The sequence below is a fragment of the Prenolepis imparis genome, unplaced genomic scaffold (genome assembly GCF_030444845.1).
Source record: "Prenolepis imparis isolate NDT839.2.m4 unplaced genomic scaffold, iyPreImpa1.0 SCAF_14, whole genome shotgun sequence".
Lineage (NCBI taxonomy): Eukaryota > Metazoa > Arthropoda > Insecta > Hymenoptera > Formicidae > Prenolepis > Prenolepis imparis.
In genome coordinates, this window is record NW_028141172.1 from 7,673,898 (window position 1) to 7,697,991 (window position 24,094).

The 24,094-nt window shown below is 31.6% G+C and overlaps 1 protein-coding gene across 2 annotated transcripts; it reads right to left on the minus strand.

The window, feature by feature from the left end:
• Window positions 1-23,909, minus strand: LOC145945702 (uncharacterized). Of its 2 annotated transcripts, none has more exons than XM_083054832.1 (5): window positions 23,752-23,909; window positions 9,490-9,558; window positions 5,070-5,167; window positions 4,671-4,817; window positions 1-4,249 (listed from the first exon to the last, which is right to left on the minus strand). In XM_083054832.1, exons 1-5 carry the CDS (start codon window positions 23,765-23,767, stop codon window positions 4,070-4,072), a joined length of 510 nt encoding a protein of 169 aa, XP_082910958.1. In that variant the 5' UTR covers window positions 23,768-23,909; the 3' UTR covers window positions 1-4,069. The 2 variants fall into 2 exon arrangements, with proteins under 2 accessions (XP_082910958.1, XP_082910957.1); XM_083054831.1 differs by having other exon boundaries at window positions 5,070-5,173.
• Between the last annotated feature and the right edge of the window lie 185 nt (window positions 23,910-24,094).

Genomic DNA, 24,094 nt, shown 5'->3' on the forward strand with positions numbered 1-24,094 from the left:
TTTCATGATCATAGCATTTATTAACTGGTACAATTGATCATTGCGCAGTGATACATTTTCATTGTTTTCTTTCATTCACTATTGTCTCACTCACACTCACACTCTTTTATTCATTCATTCGCTTGCATATTATTCTGTCTTCTATATATTCTTTTTCTCTCACTCATTTATTCAACCTAATAACAAGTGCACAGTTTCAATTAATATCGTTTTTTTTTTTATTATTACAATAAATTTATGCTTATTGCACACTTTTTCATGATAACAAAACTCTTTCTTTGTCTGTCTCTCATTCTCTCACTCATTCTCTTTCGTTCCCCTTTTCTCTCCCTCCTCACTTTTTTCACTCAGTCTCTCCAGATACAAAATTAATTATTGAAACATATCGCACTGATGATTCTGTCTCTAAGAAGAGGATCTGCAAATAAATTGTTTAAATAACAATAATTTAAATATAAATATCAACACAATATGTCACGTGAATTCCTACAATAGTCGACATAGGGGTTCATGCACTCTCTATTCTTGATTCTTTCCTTCTTCCTCTGCTTTTGATGAGCACAAACGAAATAAATTTCGCATTCTCATCAATGGCATCAGTCCATTTTTTTTTCCTGGCCTAACTAATTAGTTCTTCGTAAAATAACATTCTCGCAATATCTTTTTCGTAAGAAAGACACAACGACTGTGCTTCGAGCCTTCGAGTCCTCTGACATCTCTGTGGATTCCCTTCTTCATGAATTACTAAAAGACAAGGTTCTCAAAAATTTATGACCATACAGATTCTTATTTTGCCTCATCTATGATTTTTAATTAATAATTAAGTATATAGGAAATTTTATCTGAATCTAAAATTTTTTGGGAGAATTTTTGAATCTTCCTTGAATTAATAGAAGAAGTTACTAAACTGCCTAGATCCCGAATATTTTGAATCCATGAAAAATCAATGAGAAAATCAAGATCATAAGTTTCATTGGGCAACAAAAATAAATATTTGTTTAGTTGCCAAGGATGTTTGAACGAATTTAGGGTATTTTAGAGATGCTGAATCCAAAAATGACAACAGTTTTGCCAAATTGGCTCTAATTTTTGAGACAATAGATACTAAAATTATGATTTTACCCTAATACGACTTATAGTTGCTGACGTATGCAACAGGGTTTTATTCTTTAACATTGTTTTCATCTCCAACGTAATCCTGATGATATATATGTATAAAAGAAAATCGTACAAACAGCATTTTTCTATGCATTAATTGTGATTATCTGAATCAATTTACTTTGTTTTTATTATTTTACTGAATACAATGCCATTAGGTATTTCATATATATACTTTTGTATAATTTGAGACAATTTCCATATGATTTAGAGATAGGTTACGCCATTATACTTTTTATGTTTTTCATGGGATGCCCATATGCATTATTTTAAAAATTAGAGCCAATCTAGGAAAACCAATGTTATATTCGGAATCAGTAACACAAAGGGTGCTTTCCATTTAGTGACACAAATCGACACAAATCTAAGGTTTGTTCTTTTATTTTATTAGTTGCACTAATTCAGAGTTTTCTTTTCAGCTGAATTGGTTGCATTAGTTCAGAGTTTATCTTTTTTACTTCACATTGGAAGAAAAGAGATAAACTCTGAACTAATGCAATCAGTTCAACAGAAAAGAACATACCTCTTTTTTACTCCATATTGGAAGGAAAAAGATAAAACTCTGAACTAGTGTAGCTAAAAAGAACACTTTAGATTTGTGTCGACTTGTGGCACTAAATGGAAAGCACCCAAAGTTATCCTAAGATCTACTATAATTGGCAATAAATTAGTGTTGACCAGTGTTTTAGTTATTACTTTATTTTTCCTTAAACTAAATTTATTCGGAGATTGTGTGTCCCTTAATGTCCTTAAAACCTTAGAGTGAAAATTCAGATCTCCAAGTATAGATTTTTGTTTTGTTCTTTTTAGCTGAACTTCTTGCACACGCGAGCACACACACAAACATACATACACATTTTCGGTTTTTTTCTCTTTCTTTTCAACTTCTAAATATATATCTATCTCATTTTATTCTGTTCAGTTCAGCTAAAAAAACTTTTTGAAACATTGAAATTTTCTAGTTTCTAAAATTCTGAATTCTTCTTGAAATTCCGGATCTAGATATTTTTCGCGAATCTTCAGATTTGATTATCAGTAAATTATAGCTTTTTTCTCAATTTAAAAAAAAATTTAATTGCAGAAGTTCTGAATTTAATTTCCTTATTTACCACGGATCTATAACATCTGGTATAAGATATTTTTTTTTTAATAATTCTCGGATTCTTGGGCTCGAAACTTTCAAGAATTGTTGGATCCTTGAAAACTCGTGTAACGCTGCTTGTCATCCCGATTTTCATGGAAAGATGAGCTTTAAAAAGAAAAAATCTTTTTTTCGAGGATGTTCAACAAGCTTCTCGTCGTCTCCAAGTTTTTCTCGACCAAGACGATTCTTTTCAAGTTCAACAGTACACGAAATGCGCAAATCGATCACCAAGACGGCGACGGTATCCTTGAGATCATTGGATTGCTTCTATCGATCGTAAATCTCGCCGTAGGTGAATCGTGTGAGAACTCTCACAGTTGCTGTTTATGTAAATGTGTATGTGTATAATCCGCCCACACGTTGTATCAATATTAATAAATATCGATGAAATATTGTGTGTGTGTGTGTGTGTGTGTGTGTGTGTGTGTTGTCTCCAATAGCAATGAGAGAGCTATTGCATGTAAAAAAATTTTAGTCATAACTATATATAAAGTCGTAATCGACCAATCACAGTCAAGCATTCTCACCAAATGTATATATGTATATAATAAAGATCATGATACGTGAAAAAATTGTAATCGTGACTGTTAGGCCGGGTCTACATTGGTCGTAGAATCGTAGAAATAATCGACTGTGGTTGGTCAATTTTCTTACCATCTACGATTCTACGACTTATGTAGACCCGGCCTAAGGCCGTAAAGGCCATTGCACGTACAAAAATTTTAGTCGTAATAGTAAGGCTGTAAGCAAATCGTCCAATCACAGTCAAGCATTCTTATTACGTTATGATAATTCTTCTCTATGATTGGACGATTTGCTTACGACTTTACGATTACGACTAAAATTTTTGTACGTGCAATGGCCTTAAGAAACTCGACCAATCACAGTTCAGCATTTTTACCACATAGCGAGAAAACTTGACTGTGATTGATCGATTTGTCTACAACCTTAAGTCACGGCTTAAAACTTTTTCACGCGTCATAACTTTATCCCTGGTTCATAATAGGTGCTTTCCAACAAGGACACAGTGCGACACAGAGCATTATTCTATTTTTGTTGTTCAGTGGTATTGAGAGAAGATAGAATGATACTCTATGTCACATTGTGTCTTTGTTGGAAAGCATTCAATAGGTAATTTAAGCCGTAAGCCTTAAGAAATTGACCAATTACAGTCGAGTATTCTCCACATATTTGATGCTCATATCACACTAGCAATTGACGATTGCATCTGCGATTGCGATTCGACAAAGAGACGAATGGCTAAATGGCAATCGTTGGCCGGCTGCTTCCTGATTGATCCATTTGACGAGTCGCAATCGCAGACGCAATCGCCAATCGTTAGTGTGATAGGAGCATGACTGTAATTGGTCAATTTCTTAAGGGTTAGGGCCTAAATTATCTATTATGGATCAGGAATTTTATAGCGTTTTCGAACATAGCAGGTTTGTTCGCTCTGAGAACGATTAATGACGTCATTGACCAATCATAGCCATTTCTCTGAAGAATAAATGGCTCTCAGAGCGAGCAAACCTGCTATGTTCGAAAACGCTATTAGAGTGTTTGACTGTTGATCAGTTTTTTGTTTACGGCTTTACGCGACTAAAACTTGTTCATGTGCAACGGCCTAAAAAAAAGCAGAGTCCTATTAGAAGTTGCCTAACATAACCTCGTCTCGACAACACAGCGCTTCCAACAGTTATGTAGTGTTATTATGAGTATACATGTGTCTGCATGTATGTATGTTACACGAAAGGTGTTTTTGACGATTTACCAAAAGGTATAACCGCCCTCCGTTCCCCCTCCCAGGAACGAGCCCTTCTTTTGTGATAGGGCTACGCTATGACCGGCCATCGCGGCCAGTTGTGCAGCATTCGCGGCCACTCCGGGTGGTGGTGGTGGCAGCACCGGCTGCGAGATGCCATCGAACCGGGTACCGTCGAAACCATTCTATGAATACAAAATTATCAAATTAAAGTATAAAATATCTCGTAAACTATTCATTTTTTGGCCATCCTATCCTTATATAACTTTTTATGCCAAATATTGCAAGGAATCGATTTATATAAAAAAAATTAAGATACCATTTAAAAAAAACTAAGCTGACTTTTAAATGATTTTGAAGAAACGCCATTCATGAGCAATTCTAGGTCATGATATTATTTATCGCGCCTAGCAGCCACGTAACATTGACAGTCTTCACTGTCTCTAAGCAATTTTTAGTCAAAATCATAACAGAGTGTCCAAACTTTCATCTGAGTCTTTAAATAATATAAGAAAAGTTTAAAGGAAAAAAAACTGACTTGAAATAAAGAAGAAAATGTATAATAGAAAAGAATTGTAAAAAAAAAACTATTACATATATACTTACAGGTACCATAATAGTGGGCCTTACAGGAGCGGGCTGCATAGCGGGATAATACGCTGTTGTTGCAGTTAATGGCGGATAATACTGCAATGGATATCCCGGTGGATAATATTGCAAAGGATATCCTTGTCCGTACATTGGTTGATACATCTAAACATATATTTATTGATAGATTTTAAATTCAACTTTTTTTTCATGGATGGCATCCATTCGGACACGTTTATATTGATCAATGGGGAGGACTTTCAGAAACAGGACTTTCGCAGAAACAGAACTTTCTGATTGATCAATTGTGTTAGTCACCCTAGGTGATATGAGTGGTTGTGTCCAATTGCATTGTGTCCATTTGAGCCTCTCCTTTTTTATATCTTTTATAGAAATAAAACATTAGGTAACTCTCACCATAGGATGCGTAAGAGTCTGATCATATGTCGGCGGCGGTGGACCTTGCGTCGCATATAATTGAGGTTGATTGGGAAATACTCCGTAGGGTGCGGCGCCTGCAACTATCAATGGATATGTATTATCAGAATCATTCAATAGTTAATATAAAACATTAGCCTAATTGAACTCGATACAATCATTATTCAATATAACCTAAGTAATTTTGAAAAGGGGTGACGGCCAATTAGACACATTATTGGTCAATTGAACTTTTCGAACTTGGCTAATCCACTAATCGTGCAAGGCACTGATCGATATGAGTAGTTATATCCAATCCCACTGTGCCCATTTGGGCCTTTCTCTTTGAAAAGTAACTTCCAATGTGATCCGAAAGAAATATGATAAATAGAATATCTTTGTTTTTTTCATTGTCAGTACAGAGCAATAACAAAAGTTTATCATGTCCTAAAGAGAAAGATACATATGGTTGGTTTGCTTAATTATACTAATATGAAAAACTGACAAAACTTTTGACAGTAATTGTACAAAGTTTTCAATGCATATGTATTAAAAAGACCGAGATATTGAAACTCTCTTTCTTTCTAGATCACTTTTGAAAATTATAGAAGATTTCCTTTCAAATTGTATTAAGTTCAACAGTTATTGTTTCTAGTCAAGGCTGACCCTCTAATAAGAGTCTGGCAACAGATAGAGTGAAAGTCATGGACCTAAGAAGATATGGATGGAGTGTAAATACTCATATAGGCAAGGGGACTGTGAAATTTGTGGTAAAGGGAAAACGCTTTCTGTCTCTTTCGAAAAGCAACCTTCGGCTTTGCCGAAGTGTGCGTTGCGTACTGCGATATGCGACGGAAAACACACGAAGGTTGCTTGTAGAAAGAGACCGCACTATGCATTCCCCTTACCGCAAATTTCACACCGCAGAGGCTTTACACTCCATCCATATTTTCTTAGGTCCATGGTGAAAGTATATGAAAAGCGCATTTCGTCCATGTTTATGCAAAATCCTGCGAGAGAGAGAAAAATAAAGGGCCAATATAGACAGGGACTCTAGATTTCACTTAAGGCTCCTGGGTGCTCACCGCGGCCATATTGGAATCGTGACGTCAGAGGCGAGAAATAACACGTTGAAATTTCTTAGATGCCATTTTTAAATAAAAACATATTTGCATAAAATAACACTTAAGATCTCTTTAATACACTTCTAAAAAACGCCGAAAACTATTCTTTTCCCTTGACAGTCAATCAACAACCGTAAAATGATCGAGATATCAGACTTTGACATGCGGAATGACTGCGCATGTGCAAAAACCAGACGGACTGGGCCTCATAATATTACATTTTACAGCTGTTGATTGATTATAAAGGGAAAAGGATAGTTTTCGGCGTTTTTTGGAAATGTATTAAAGAGATCTTAAGTGTTATTTTATGCAAATATGTTTTTATTTAGAAATGGCATCTAAAAATTTTTAGCGTGTTTTCTCGCCTCTGACGTCACGATTCCGACATGGTCGGCAAGGTACCAGGAGCCTTAACACGAGTGTGACATAAATATATGCGTTTACACCTTGAGTTGAGTTAAAAATTGTATAAAAATAACATTTATTAATAGAAATACTGTAAAATTTATTATTTTAATCAATATAACATTTATTATTAAAGTAGGAACGAAGTAAAGTCGACTCAACTAGCCAAAAATATATTTATTCAAAAAACACACAACATTTCGACCATATGGATGTGGTCCTTATCAAGTGTAATATTCATTAGTAGAGGTGCAGCCAAATTAACGATAACGTCAACTTTTCTTATTAAATATTAACATTCAAAATAGAGTAATTAAAATTTGAATATGAGCGGGAGTTGCATAAACATGGCGGACCAATCAAAAGTGATCCCCTGATGACCAGACTCTTATTAGAGGGTCTCTAGTCAAGGCTAATACTTAATAATTAAAATAAAAAGATAAAGATTGATTAACGGTTTCGAATAGAAAAAACCGATTAATAAGCAGATCCAGATTCAATTTCAACCATCACCTCACATGCCTCTGTATGAAATTATAAAGGATTAAGAAAATCTTGATGAGATATCACTCATTAGTATAAGGAATTAAACTCATTATTGTAAATATACAGATTAAAAAACATACGTATTCTAATTTTCAAAATAAAGACTTATAAATAATTTATTATAATAACAATAGTAAAAAATTAGTAAAAATTATTAGTAACAAAGAAAATCTTATTGAAATAATAAAAGATGGAAAAAAAAAGAACATTACGTTTTTATATTAGGACAAAAATCTAAAGAATATAATAAATAAAATAGAAGATGTATAATTTAACAATTACTTTTAATATAATTATATTGCAACAAAAACCAATCCAAAAATCACAACTTTTTCATTTAGAGTTTAATATTTATAATTTATTAAATTAACAATTAATATCAATAAATTAATTTCATAAATTCGTGCTGAAGATAAGCACGAGTGCAGAGACGTTCCTAATTATTTAATTTTTGTTATCCTTATACAATATATGTATAGTTTTATTTGAAATAAACCATCCAATTGTTACTCATACACAGGCCTTTCAATGCTTTTAATTTTTAGTTTTCAATTTACATACGTTATTAAATGTATAACAAGAGATAAGCTATTTTCTATAAAAATATTTATTATTTAAATTAAGCTTAAAATGAGAATTAAATTGCAGGATACACGACCATGTGTTGCGTAATATTTTATTATATTTTCCGATATTTTCTTGTACGCCGAATTTATTAAATCTATCAAGTATTAATTTACAATTAGTATATAAAAAGTTATAAAAATGCAATGAAATATTATTATTATACGATGATTTTGCTCGACGATGAATTTGCTTCCCATTACATTGTCTTATTTTGTATCAAGCTCGAAAACAACTAGCCACAATAAATTTTTTATTTTTATTATTCTCAGCATTTTTCTTTTATTAAGGAGCATTTATGCTTCTAAGTTAAAAATTTTATTTGTTACTTTTAGAGAGCAGAAATTTTATTTATTTTCTTGGATTAATGTTGAGTAGACATTTGTACACAGGTTCTGCACTCCTAAAAAATATCGAATCTAGCTTAGTGGCAAAATTAAAAAGTATTATCGATGTTGGTCCAAGTTTCGTCCCTTAACATCAAAGTAGCATATAAACTATGATTTATGTGTGCTATTTTAATGTTAAGGAATAAAATTGTAACTTAGAAAAATTGTTAGGGTTTTTGGAGTCTTAATTATATTAATCGGTATTATTTCTATTTAAAAGAGAAAGAACTATATAGTAAGAATATAGGAGTGAACATCTACTCAACTCTAGTTAAAAAAAAATTACACAAAATTTCTGCTCTAATAATAAGTAACAAATTCAAAATTTGTATGATTCAAAAATATATAAATAGTTTCTAAAATATAATTTTTCTATTATGCCACAACATGGGGATAAAAACTGGAGGAAACATATAAACATCATAAGAAATATGATTTCAAAGACGGGAAATCACTTATCGCCATCTTGGATAGGAACACTCATTAATTGATTATTACTGAAAAAGTAGATTATTACTGATTATTATTGATTATTAATAAAAACGTAAAACATTCAAGAGAGAGATCCCATAGCCCACATTGCTAATTGGCGAGTTAAACAATTAGTATTCTCTGATTGGTCAATCATGCTGGTTATTCTAAGCACCGGTCGATGTGTGTAGATATGTACTAATGGGATCCTCCTTGCGTTTAAATATATAAGACGAGAATTGTGTGGTATTGATTATGTATTTTTAAGCAAGATGATTGTGATTTAGATCCCTCTTACGTTTTAGGAAATAGGATTTGTAAATATGCATTCCCTTCATATCTTCTTATTTCCATGTGCTACAGTGGGTGCTTTCCATTTACATGCACTTGGGTCGATTTACGTTAACTTAAGTAAACTCAAGTTAGTAACCTCAATACGATAAATGAAAAGCCACGCTTTATCACGCTTGACTCACCATCTAAGCAGAGTCACTCGAAATCAACACTTGTGTCATCGACAAAAAGCGACACAAATATAGTGGAAAGCAGAAATAATACTGGATGTTCTTCAGCAAACAATACAGGCGACACAAAGTCACACTGTGTCCGACACAAGTGCTTTTCTACAACTACACAACATAACACAATCTTACACAACTCTTTATAGTTGAGTCGCTTTTGTGCTTTTCTATTTAATTGTGTTATACAGTGTCTATCTATGTCTTTTTTGCTGAAAAGCACCCATTTTACAGAAGTCAGGTTGTGTCGATTTGTGTCACTAAATGGAAAACACCCAGTGTGGCTTTACGTTAGCTTGAGCTTGATAGAAACTTAAATATATAACAGAAATCATAGTCTTACCACCATAGGTTGGGGGTTGCGTTGGCGCGGGCACAAAGCCGGTCGGTGGGTGCGGGGCCACCGGATACGCTGTAACACAAGGCAATGCGAAATGCAGCTTCCCTGAATTCGCAAGTCGTGAACGACATGTGTGTGTGTGTTCAATCTAAGCCAACATGGTACGTGGTACCACACTGCCAGAAAGGACGAGTGCCGGCGCACCGTTCACGTCCCGACGCGGTGTCAAGGAAGACAATCCGTGCATTATCTTATAGATTGTAACTCTATCCGCGTCGAGCACGCGTAGAGCGCGTCGTCGAGGTCGGAACGCGATTGAATCTTCTTTTCTGATATGGTGCTAGAATGATGAAATATCGGCCTATTTTTGGTATTAATATTTGTGATGAAGAAATTACTAATTCAAAATGCGATTCGAAGCAGTCGAACAAATCTTTAATTTAATTTTATTCTTTGCAACTCTTATTGCTTTAGTTACGTGCAGAATGCGCGTACATTTAGAACAGTCTAAAGCCCGTATCAAACTACGAATCGAAGATTAAAGATTGGAATTTGGACCAATCAGAACAAAAGGAGTTAAAATTTTTGTTTTCAGGCCTTTGCCAAGTAGAGAAAAAAATATCGATTCTATACGATCTTTAGTAGGCAACCATTCTGCCATTGAGCTATATTTCTTTCTTCTGATTGGTCAAATATGTCAATGTTCAATCTCAATCTTAATCTTTAATGCATAGACTAATACTATGGGTTTTAGCGAATCTCTCTTTCAATAGTGACTTTCAACTATTTGCGTTTTTCTTCACTAAGATAATCTTGGGACGAATACAATAACAACTAATTGATGTTTAACAATGTAAAAATATATTCAACTAGTTTAACAATATTAAATTTAAATGTTAATGTATGTCTCAAGATGAAACATTCAATTAGGCAATCTTATTTGTAAATAACAAGAGAAGAAAATAGAAAATATCTTAAAGAAAATTGTTTCAAAATAGTGTTTCTCAGAATTGTTTCAAAATAACTGCTTCAAAATCGCTTTCAATTCGAAACATTCATTTCACGACTAATATGGCATTAAGATAATTTTCGCTTCTATAAAATTGTGTTTGAATAATAAAAAAAAATGCATTTTCGCCATAACAAAGAAAGATTGTCCAATGCGTTACCGACCTTCAGAATAGTACTCCCACACCCAAGTATATCTTACACATGACATACACCGTTTTGATCAAGGTACTATTTAAAGCTCAAACAATGTTAGTCACTAAATAATGGTGAAAAGAAATAACCGAAGATATCACGCCCGTCTGTCGCTCCCGGGGCTTCCTTGAGCTTTTCCGCTCAACGTGAATTGCCGGGGTGCAGACGGACCTTTTTTTTTATAAAAACATTTACAAGGTGATCAACTCCTTATCTTGAGAAACGTCGGCTAGATCTTGTGATCTCGTCACTTATCTTTCTCGAAATTACTTATTAATGAAACTAATATTTCATTTCCTTAAAAAATAAATTCCTTTTTAAGAAAATAGAAATAAAAAGTTACGAAAAATAAGATTAAATATTTTTATGTTTAATATAACTGATATATGTATACCATATAATACCATATAACTCTTATAAAAAAAAGAATTATCGATAAAAAAATAAAACTAAAAAAGCAAATCTTTATCAATTGACATGGTTGAAATAATTTCAGTTTTAACTAAACAATCGAAAATCTTGTATTAGATTTTTCAAATGTTCTTTTCTTTTCGAGAAATTGATCACCTTAGACCATACCCTCTCATGGATCCATCGAGATTGCTAAGATCATCCACATAAATGGATCCACGCTCAAGGAGTTAAAACGAATCATGCTTGAGAATAATTTGTTATCTTAATAGATTTTATCGCATTAAAAGTTACAAATTACCAAAATGTTTTTATTAAATATTTAAATGTGTTTCTCTTTGAAAGATCTTTTAAAATTTTGTTGAAAATTTAATTTACCGACGGTTATTCTCGAACAATAATTCGTCACTGAGCAACCTCTTTACTTCTAGAACTAAGATTTAATACGAAACCGATCTCAAAGCAAATAGCGTTACGCAATCAAGGTAGAAGCCAAATACATTCTTCTAACAGGTCGAGCCTGAGGGATCTCACTTAAATTAATGTATCATTATTTATTCAAATATATAACATCTTCAAGATTGTTAATATCTTGTATTATTGCGAGTGCTCTTTGAATCTCTATAAGGCTCAATGTTTGGATGTTTCCGAATTGGAACAATTTATAATTTGGATTATTTAACATTTATTTATATAAAAAAAACTCTTGAAACTGAATATTCAGAAAATTAATAATTGGGATTTTATTACTTGAAGATTTTAATTTTGATAACCCCTTTAAAAATTTGAAAACGTATGTTTTAAGAATAAGGTGAATTTGGAAATTACAAACTTTTGAGATTTGCGTTTTTAGATGATTAGGTTATGAATTCTTGTTGTTTGAAATATTTTTGAACATTGTTTTTTTTTAGCATCCTCATTCATTATTACATACATCTAAAATAGATTTAAAACGATCACTGCAATTATCCAAAATCTTAGCAATAGAACATCCGTTTACTTTGTTTCCTCGATTAATCATTATCATTAACCCATTATATTCCAATATCTTCTTTACTATACTTTTATAATATATGTTATTTATAAATTTGCAACAATATATGAAAAAGAAATAAAATGTGACTTTTTTTGGACATAATGGGTTAAACATTAATTTAAATGATCAGATCAGCAAAGGCTCAGCCGCATTTAAAAAACAAAAAACGACAAAACAGAGCTAAAATAAAGCTAGGAGGTAAAAAGGATAACGGTTGCTCCAAAAAGTGATGTTAAAACAAGCCCAAATAATTAAAGGACTCGCGATGTGAGAACGGCAGTCCATCTCAACATCATTATCATCATCATCGTCATCATCATCATCAACATCATCATCATCATCATCATCATCATTATCATCATTGTTATTATAATCATAATTATTATTATTAACATCCTCATCATCATCATTATTATATCATTATTATTATCATTATCTTCATCGTCATCCTCGTTATCGCCAGCGATGACGAGACGCGATTTCACAAGTCAAACCGAGAAGAAGAGGCTCTACATCTCTTTCTTTCTCTTTTTCGGGGCAGTGAATGTGTAATTTATACAATGAGTATAGTGGTACGATAATTATGTATATATATATATGTATATAAATATATACATATATATATATACAATATATATATAAAATATTATAATTTATACATATATGCATATATAGCATGTAAGACTATATACACATATCAGACTCCACACATTCAAAAAGTCGTGACAAGACTCAGCAAACCACAAATTTCTGCAAATATCCAGAGATAAAGGTTAAACATGATTAAAAGTTCCTCGGAATCGTGTGTAGTAGTAAATAGTTAATGTCAGCGACCGGCCGCATCGCGACGTCGCGAAACGCTCGGCCGCTGTTTTTTTTCTCTAATCCTTTTAATTATCTAAATAGCACCATGCGCTACGTGCCGCCGCCATCGAGAGGTTTAATTGTCTCCTTTCAAATATTTCTATATTTTTTCTAAATATGCATTTTTAAAAACAATATTAATTTACCCGATAACTTGAAAAGAATAGACTTATAAAATATATATTGTATACAAAAACAAATAAGAAAGAATAGATTACGAGAAAATTTCTATTTTATTTAAAGGAAAAATGAAAAAAATAAAACAATAAAATTTCGCTTCTCTTATCATATTAATCAAGGAGATTCTTAAAAAATATTCCTTTAAATTATATATACTGAAGATTTTGTTTTATCATACAAATTATATAAATAAATTATAATCGTTACAAAGTTGTCAAAAGGAAATTTTTAAAGGAGCAAATTCCCTAAAAAAAGGGTTTTCTGTCCTCTAGGCGTCGTGTGCGCGATCGCGCTGGTGTTGGATGGATATATTCTCTAACATAAATGTCAGCCCACATCAAATTGTTCATGATATGACCGAAGGTTGATCGAACCAGCGGAGACAAACAATCCAGTTTAGTTTTCAACACAACCGTTTCTGCGAGAGATTCTATGATCGATGATACATAAATAATACTTTACTTTTGTATGTCCAGATATGCAGATAAGTAATCGCTATGAAGAGAATTTTCTATAATACGATCTAAGAATACAAGGAATCGGAAAAATAATAGTTAGTAATAATTAAAGTAGAAATAAGTGGTACACTAATACTATCTCTGACGACACCTAGATCACATTGATTCATTGTATTTTTTTAAATTAGCTAGTATCCAATCTAAAATCCTAGCACATAGCTTATTTTAGATCCATCACCCTATCAAAAAAGTTAAAAAATAAAAAATTTTGAAAGTTTTATCATATACTCTGGCGGTTCATCTGAAAATTTTGAAATATATCATCTTGTATCATCATCATGAGTGATAATTTGTTTAATCTTCTACACCGCACGTTCAAAAAACATTGGTTAGGTAAGGTTGTATTCGCATGTTCGCACAACCTTCGGGAAGTAATAAGTAAAATGTCTGTGTCACGGTGCAAACAGTAATTGAATCAGTCACAACCGATTGTAATATTAATGCTAGTACGGCTTAATAATAAAAAGTGTCTATCGCTCTCTTTTTTCCCTCTCTCATGTACATTTTTTTTCTTTCACTTCCTCGATTTGTCCCAATGAGCAGTTCGACGCTATTCAAATATTGCATCTTTCTTTTTTTCCTACCTTTAGTTTCAATAATTCATGTTAAATGGTCGATATGAACAATTATCACAAGAGTTTGTCTATTTTTCTATTAGACGGTGATTCATCGAAATGCTTCCGTGGACAAGATGTGTTCTCGAACAAACTGGATCATCGGAAAATTGCTAAGAAACTATGTATCTGTAAATTCTCAATATCTTCAATATCGAAATAAATATTTTTATAATAAAAATATATTAATATATCTTAAGATATATTAAGACTTAATTTTTCGATCCCGATGATCTTTAGATCGTTATGAGGACACTCTTATTCAGTACCGACTAGCGTATTTACTAGCTACTTTGCTTGAACTCACTATTAACAAGTGTACAAATCCTATCAATCATGCACATGCAGTCATCGTGACACTGGAAGATCTCGCCGCGATTGCCAGTTGGTTAATTTAGCGAAAGTATAGCAATATACATATAATAATATATACAATGCAACGTATCTTTTTTCGCGACGGATGGTGAAAAAAAATACATTGTTTAAGGCATGGGCGAGTTTTCCGGGGTGACGTCGAGATTTATGGAACTACGATGATCACACAACAATATACGACGATTTAAAATGATAACATTAGACCGTTCGATCCTGCCTCTGCGAATAGGTTTGGACATGTGGCAAGGAGGGATCGAACGTAAATGAAGTAATAACAATGTTGAAAGCGAAATCGTGAGTTTAAATCGATTAAAAACAGCATATCAAAAGAAAAAAACATGCACGATTATAAAAACAATGATAGCAGGGGGGACACGACCGCCCCCTTCGATATTTTTTTTTCTCACAAGAGAGTGGGCGATCGCGCACTCCTCATCGCATCAAGGAAAAAACGTTTGGAGCATGCGAGAGCCAAGATAATCACTGGCGGAAAAATCGAAGCTCGTACTTGCATGGAGATCTACTGGGATGCTAAAGGTGAACGCAATTTCACTTTGAATTTTCCCGCCGCACGGCTGCGTTATCTCTCTCTTTCTCTCTTTGTCCTGAAGTCAGCCGTCACGCGAGAACTACGAGTTGCAGCAGAACGGTAGGTGTGAGATTACGTTTCATGATTTCTCACTGATTCTCTCTACTACTCAATAGTCAAGTCAAACTACTCTCAAGCTATTGAAGAATCGATGTAAGGTTACAATCATCGAAGGAGGAAGTCGAGATGTCTATATATCTAACTATATCACATGTCTATGACGTACAGCCACGTGACCACAAATTTCCTTCACAGCCAATTAGCCCTTTGTACTTTTTCTTAAAATATTTCGAATATTTTTCGAAGAAAAATTATTAAAAATATCTTTTGTTTGCCTTTTATTTCTTTTTAAATTTTATCGTACTGTGATTTTTAGGAAACTTGTGGCGTGGTTTAAAGCAATGTGCACTATTTGTTAAAAGTGAGCTAGCAAGTTCCAAATAAAGTATATAAATATCGTCAGAAGTGATTCTGAGCTTATAGATATAGCATTCGTGTACATTCGCGAAAAGCCCGCCATGTACGCGCGCGACCTGCTAGAATATTTGGAAGGAATTTGATTTAAATAGATTTGAATATAATATAATATAATACGAATAAACTAATTTTACTAATGAGTTATTATTAATATTAAACAATCAAGTAATTAATAAAAAAGTTGAGAATTAAAATAATTAATAGAAATTATATCTATAATTAATAGTAATTATAAGCTTTTGAAAGATTTTTAGAAAAAAAATATTTTAATTAATTTTATCCAATGGAAGTTGTATAAAACTCAATATAATATTCAGTTTTGTATAGAATATAGAATAAAGCTATATATATATATATATAAAGTTAACGCAATAATGAAAATTCCAAATTTTGTTACAAATTATATTATCTTATGATAATTATCACAAAAATTAAAAAAAAAAAAAAAACAATTGAGTAGGAAAAAACTGCGACTGCACACGCGCGCAGACATGTCAAGCGTAGAATAATAATAAAAAAATAAAAAAGTACGAAGACAGTTCATAAAGTAGTCAGCCAATATCACCAAGTTCTAATACAAAATATTGATATACCCATATCAATATCTTGAATATTGATTTGGATACATATAACGACCTGCGTCTCTGATTTACAAACAGCGCGCCCATTTTCAAAACAACGCAAAAATGTCACGTGATATCTATGGCGGCAAAGTGAAAATGGATTCACAAGTTTCATGCCCATTACTCTTTCTTAATAAATATTCAGTATATTTAATACAAATGAAACATACCACTTGCACTTTATATTTTTTTCTCACAAAAAGAAAAACATGACAATTATTTGATTAGCAATCATGTTTTATTGATCGCTAAAAAGAATTTGCTGAAGAATTTGAAAATGCGAAATTTTCGTATGTCTCAAATGACAGATTATATAACATGGCTGCGCTAAAAGTCACATTATTCGCAGTTTGAATGTGGGGCGTTTTTTATTTTGAATCAAGAGACGCCTGGTGCATTCTGTAACTTTATGCACGTTGAGACCAGCAAAAAGTAATGATTGCTTCTTCTAGAGAAATATTTTTAGAACTATTTATTTATAGAAGGATTATTTTTTTATTTATGAGCTAAAAATTCGACACTCCACAAACATAAGAGTCCAATTTACGATATAATTTGTATAAAAAATAGAAATTATCATTTTAAAAAATGTAATCTCGTTCCAAAAAAAATGTAATAGCCCTTTTATGGATATACTTGATCGAAGATACTATTGCATGTTTTCATCAAAAGATTCCTATAAAAAGATCTTATTATATACGATTTCAGAATTATATATAAGTAAACAAAAAATTCTAATTAATATAAATATACAATTCAATCGTTTTCGAGATAATAAACAATTTAATTTGAGATTTGCTAATTATGGAAGTGCTAATTTAAAAGGACCTTTAAAAAGAAAATCGTTTTATTCAACATGTTTAAAATAAATATACGTACATATTTGAGAAGAAAAGAATATAAAAGATTTAAAATACTGCTTATATACATTTATAACATTTATGTGCAGCTTAATATCTTTGTCTTCGTGAAATTCCGAATCCTTTCCATCATATCTATCATGTTTTATTTGCTAAAAGGTTTTACAATGATGTTTTTTCCGATAATATAATTCATCGATGATAATTCAACTGTGTCAACAATTCTATTAAACTAGCACTTTCACGATTGGTGAAGCTCAATTTAAATTGTTCATTATCTCGTAAACGATTAAGTTGTGTACTCATATATGTATACATGTACCCTATGTTTGTCTACAGAGAATCCCTAACTTGAGCAAATTTCACTTTGAATAGAAAAAAATGTCAAAAGAAAACAATAATTATTTGGAAGGAACAAATAAAATGATAAGCAAACAATGTTTCTCAAGATAAATTTTTCGAAATTTGAAGGTCAACAATTGTTTAAGAATTACATTTTTATCATCACATTGTAAAAGCTAAAGTCAAAATCAATCCAATGATTTGGATGACCTTTATGTGACCTTGAGTACAAAAAATCCTCACTATAATTTCTTGACTAACGTTATAACATTAGTGCTATAGCACATGCAGTTCCAATACATTCTTTAAAAGCTTATCAATGTATTTACAATTTTTCATTCTTTAAAAGCTTATCAATGTATTTACAATTTTTTACAATAAGAATAAATGCTAGAACCATTTGAACCTTTTCTTTCCAGAAATGTATAATTATTTGAATTTGTATTAGTATTGGAGCAAACAGAGACGTTGCTTATAGTTTCAATATCCAACAATTATAATTTTGTAATGGGCATTGTGCAAAATACAAAGAAACAAACTTTTTTACAACATAAAAATGTTATATTGTAAAAATGTTACGTAAAAAAATTATTTAAAAAAAAGATTTGTTTCTGTTTATGAATGGAGCTACTTTTACCAATCATAGTCAACTCAATATATACAATTCAACATATTATTGGACCTTTAAACATTCTAAATAATTTCGATAAGTACATCAGTGTCCGTGGATCATAAATGCATGGTATATTATTCTTTTTTTGGTGACTGTATATTATTAGACCATAATTTATTGATGGTACTTTAAATGAACATAAATATGTAAATTTTTTTTACTACTGAGTTATCTACATCTACATTATTAAAAGAAATTCGTCTCAAAAAAGGAGAATGTGATAATCGGCATGATGAATATCTAACTCACAATGCATTTATAGCTCTTAAATATTAAATAACAAATTTTCGTCATGCGACGCAAACAGTCGATGATTACTGTTTACCTGATCTAATGCCATTGGATTTTTCTATGGGGAGCTGTTAAAACAATTATTTGTTCTACAATGCTTTTTAATAATATAAGATAACATATTAATTAGGAAACTGTAAAGAGGACTGGAGAATTATTCAAGTCATCATCTACAAAATGTATCGAAATTAGAGGGCATTATTTCAAGCATTTGTTAAAATAAATTTATTAATCTCTTTAGTGTAGTTATTTCATCATTTATCTATTCCTACACATCTTAGGATCTGTTGCACTCAAGGTCACATAAAGGTCATACTATAGCTATTATAGGTTGAATTGATTAACTCATTGTCAGCTATTATAATGCAATAATAAAAATATGGTAATCAAATTTTAAAAAATATATATATATATAACCCGGCAAATTATTGTTAAAAAAATTCTATTCTGTTTTTTAAAGAATATTTCTTTAAAAAAAGGCCTTGATTGGCTAATCAAATCCCCCACCTCTTTCTCTTCCCCCACCAACACATCCTCCCTCTCCCGACCCGTTCACTATACAAAGGAAGACTCGACAAGGAACAGTATTAGAGACAGTCTGATCCTGGTGAAGTGAGCTGAAATATTCAAACAAATGTTTACAAAACGTTGGAATCAAACAAAAAGTCTATACGGTTCAAACCCGAAAACCAATTCTAATATTTTAAAGGATATGCTATAGCATTACATCATATAATTGTTATTATCATGTTTTCTGAATTCTGAATTCTTAGCCATATTTTGTCCTTCCTACAATATACAAAAAATGCCTGATGCAATAATGACAGAAGCAATCGATTTCTTTGCATTAGTCTCAGCGATTTCAGCGTATATATAATAAATAATATATACATATATATGTGTATATATATATATTTTATACATACACATATATACGTGCGTGTGTGTGTTGTGTGTGTACGTAATATATGTTGGTATAAACACGTAGTGAGTTAAGGTAATATATAGAGTAAGGTGAGGTTAGATACGTGGCTTAGGCTGCGCCGATCTCCGGAGCTCCACCTACTGACTGGGATCAAATCGTCTTTGTAATGGCCCGCTGCAAACATATTGACAGCCAAACTGTAGGCGCTATCCTTCCGCGCTCAACTGCTACACTGCCATACATATATAAATGGTAGCAGACTCGCAGAGAGAGCAGTATACGCTCGCCGCCGTGTCTTCACATTACTAATAATATTATTATGATAAGAAGCGCATCAGCGCTCTCCACTTACTTAAGATTAAGCTCTATGTATCCTTAAAATACTGTGCTCTTTTATATAGAGCGCAGCACCTGTATATAGAGATAGACCAGACCTGATAACGAAATGTTGCACCGTCGAAGTTACTATTTATTTTTTTAATACGGCACTTATATATGAAAACAATTTCTGCCAAAGCTGTTCCAGGGATGTTTCTTCAGATCTCGTTCCATCATGCAAGAGGAACAAAACGGATCCGAGATAGAGATGAGCCTGGAATAGCTTGAGCGAATGAACAAAAATACTTAAGTGGGACTCGATCGCTTCGAATTCTCAGTTCGATTATTATCGAACGAAACTATTTAGCAAACTTTAAGTCTTAAATTCTATGAGTCTTTTGTATAATCATATACTCTCTCTTTCTCTCCCTCTTTCTCTCTTTGATGTTTATACATTCTTACTTTTGCAACCAGCCCCGCGCTGTACATCTCTGCAAATATACCACTGAGTAATACCAAGAGATGACCTCCGGAGCCCCAATGTATCAAATATCACACTAATAAGAACCAAACATGAAAATAACTTTGTATTCTTAGAATCTTTGTTGAATAATCGAATTTAAAACTCATATTTTTAGATGTATTATTTGAGAAAAAAGTATGGAATTCAATACTTGCCAATATATGATTTTATGATTATATGACATACGCACACACGCACACGCGCACACACACAGGATTAATCGGAGATCATAGCACAATTAAAATAGAATTGATTTCTTGTGCAAAAATAAGCAAAATAACTTTTCTTTAATTTGTATAAATTTATTTTTGAAGAAATTAGTTTTAACAGTTAAAAAAATCAATAACATACTTATTCTTTTTTAAGCTTAATTTCTGAATCTTATATCATTGTCTAATTTGTTTCAATGGTTAATCGCTTAATTTATAAAGATAGAAGTATTATATTTTTTCAGTAAATACAATTTTTACGATTTAAAATAACTTAAATAACTCTGAGGAAGAAAAATATATATGTTTTTTATATACGTATATAACAGAATATAAAGATTACTTTTATTTTTTCGATAGAATATTTCTTTAAATATGTCCTAATAGTCGCGCCATCGAAATAAATTCAATAATGTATAACATAAAGATAAATAGTTAAATGTTATTTAAACTTAAGAAAAGATAAATATGTTATTAACTTTTCGATCTTTAAAATTATCAAGTAATCAAGAAAGTTTATTCGATTTTCTCCAATAACCTCTATTATAAAACTAAGGCACAACAAAGGCCTTATATAAAAAATGTTTATTCCACATTTTTAGATTCACTTAAAAAAATGATGTTTATTTTAATTGTGCTACGATTTTTAAACTCACAATCAGCCTGTACATACAAAGTAACTATTCTTATAAGTTCTCTTTCTTATGATATAGTAAAATTGATTTAAACAAATATTTTTTGTCTTTAAAATCATCTAGGTCATGTTATAATAGATTGAATGTGCTTCAATGTTAGCTATAATATTGGGTCGATAAAAGTGTAAATTATTAAAAATAGGTTTAATAATCTTGAAATTGCAGAAATTGTAATCTTAAAAAAAATTTCTTGTTTAAAATCTATTTTAAAGTAAATTTTTTTTTTTACATTTTTATATCATTAATAATAAAGATATTTAGAATGCTTCTAAAAGGACATTTTGAATATGTATAAATATATATACGCACGCACATAATAAAATTATACATACATAAATACACGCGTACACATATATTTTGACACACACGCAGAGTAAGTATATAATTTGCTACTAGCAGCTACATATTTTTTCTTAAAAACAACCATGTTTTCTTTACACCAGTTGATTCCTTTCATTATTTTGTGCATAAAAGTATTAAGGTAAGATTACGAAAAATGAGTATTTTACGAGATATTTCATAGTTTATGTAAGATTATGTCAAATTAAAGTATAAAATATCTCGTAAAGTATAAAACTGTTCAATTTTTAATCATCCTACCATCATAACTTTTTATGCAAAATATTGTGAGGAATCGATTTCTATATAAAAAATATGGTGGTTCCATTTAAAAATTTCAAGGTGACATTGATATTTTTATAAAACATTTTTTTTCAAATTTTTTTATTGGATGTGATAGCTTGTGTAAAACAGATTAATTTTCACTACATAAACTTTTTTAAACAGTCGGAACCGTTTCAAAATTTGTGTGGACCGTTACGCTGAACACTCTGCATATAGGTGTATGTGTACTTATGTAAATATGTATGCATACGTGTACATACAGGATGACGATTAAAAAGTTGCTAAAACTATTCAACTGTTATTTGGAAATAAATAGAATTTATAAGAAATCAATTCTTTTTTTAGTAGAAGAAACCTGATCAATAATTTTATTAGCATAATTTATAAAAATTAAAGTATCTAATCAATTTTGTTCATCTGTACTTTTATTAAGTAAATAATTTGATTATCAAATTGCTTAATTAAAAAATTTTTTTGATTTTTTAATTGAAAAAATTTTTTTAATTTTATTTCAAAGCCAAACTAAAGTTAGTACTTTACAGTTAGTACTTTACATGTTTCTCGAAAATAATTTTTTATCTAAAATATTTGCAGAAAAAATTTTCAATATCTAAAAATAAAAAGTTAATTCAAAGAGTTAGGAATCTAAGGATAAAAAGTAAATTAGTAAAAAAAATGAAGAGTTAATAATTTAATTAGTAATTAAACTATTTAAAAAGAAGTTAATTCAACTATTTAAAAAGATAATAATTGAAAATTGCATAAGGAATTGGCATTCCAAAAATTTAAGAGTGCTCAACAATTAGCAATTTATAAATATAAAAATTTAAATACGTCAAGAATAATATAAATTTGCAAATTTAAGTAACTTAAGAACATAAGTTTTTACAAATGCATAAAAAAATCAAAAATATTTCACGAATCAAGAATTCCCGAATACAGGATTCTGAAACGTTGAAAGAAAAGTTTGAAATTTTCGAAGATTCAAAGAAATCTAAGGATAAAGATTTGGAAAGAGCAAAACCTGATAATCCGCGAAAGCACCTCGTAACTACAAAAAATATTCTTTCTTTCTTCCTCTCTCTTTCTCTCTCTTACCCTCTTTCTTTCCTTTTTTCGAAAAAAAAAAAAATTAAAAGTGCCCAACAATTATTAATTTACAAATGTAAAAATTTTAATATGTTAACAATATAAATTTGGAAATTTAACTAGCTTAAAAACGTAAGTTTTTTCAAAAATATTTCGCGAATACAAAATCAAGACTTTCCGAATGCAGAATTTCGAAACCTTGAAGCTTGGAATTTGAGGATTCAAAGAGACTTAAGGATAAGGATTTGAAAAGATCAAGCAAATACCTGATGATTCACGAAAAGAATTTCGCATAACTAAGAAAAAATGTTCTCTCTCTCTCTCTCTCTCTCTCTCTCTCTCTCTCTCTCTCTCTCTCTCTCTCTCGCGCGCTCTCTTTCTCTCTTGAAAGAAAGAAAGAGAATGAACAAGTCTCCGGAGGCCATTTTGTATACCCAGCGCGATGTGCAGTATTGATTTGTTCTGTCAACTCAGGCCAGGCACTTGGGCGATCCATGCCGGCGCCTGGGTTTTAACGCACTAGGTCAAGCGACACCAGGCCGCGCTGTGGACCGTCTTGCACCAGGAGTCGCGTCGATGTCTCGTCGAATGATAAGTAGTGAAGGTACGGCTTATCTCAACGAGAGTTTTGTATTCGTAGTGTGTGTGTGTGTGATGTGTGTGTGTGCTATGTATGATGTGTATGTGTGCGTTATATGTGCGTGTGCGTATTATACGTGTCTGTAACGCGCGTCGATATGCATATGTGTCTGTATATTTCCCTTACACTGTCAGTATATATATTACACGCAACGAACAGTAATGCTAGATTATGATATATAGTTACCTTTCTTGTCGGTCATTATTGCTTATAGTTTCACAATTTTATTAAAAAAAAAAGAGGTACGTTATTCCTAATTAAATCACCGATTTTAGTCTTGCAACACTGTCGGGGCCGATGGGAACGGCTATGACACTTGACAAACACTAGCGCCGTTTATTGAGCGTGCTTGTGGCAGTGCGCTTAGCGTTGCGCGTTCTCGCGCATGCGCCGCCTCCTGGCCCGCAAATCTGACCAATGGGAGCGTCCAATATCACGTCGATATATCGCGCACCCTAAGTATCTATCCACAATGGGAACTTTCTAACAAGGGCTGCTTTCGCGAGAAAATTAAAATGATCCTATGCTG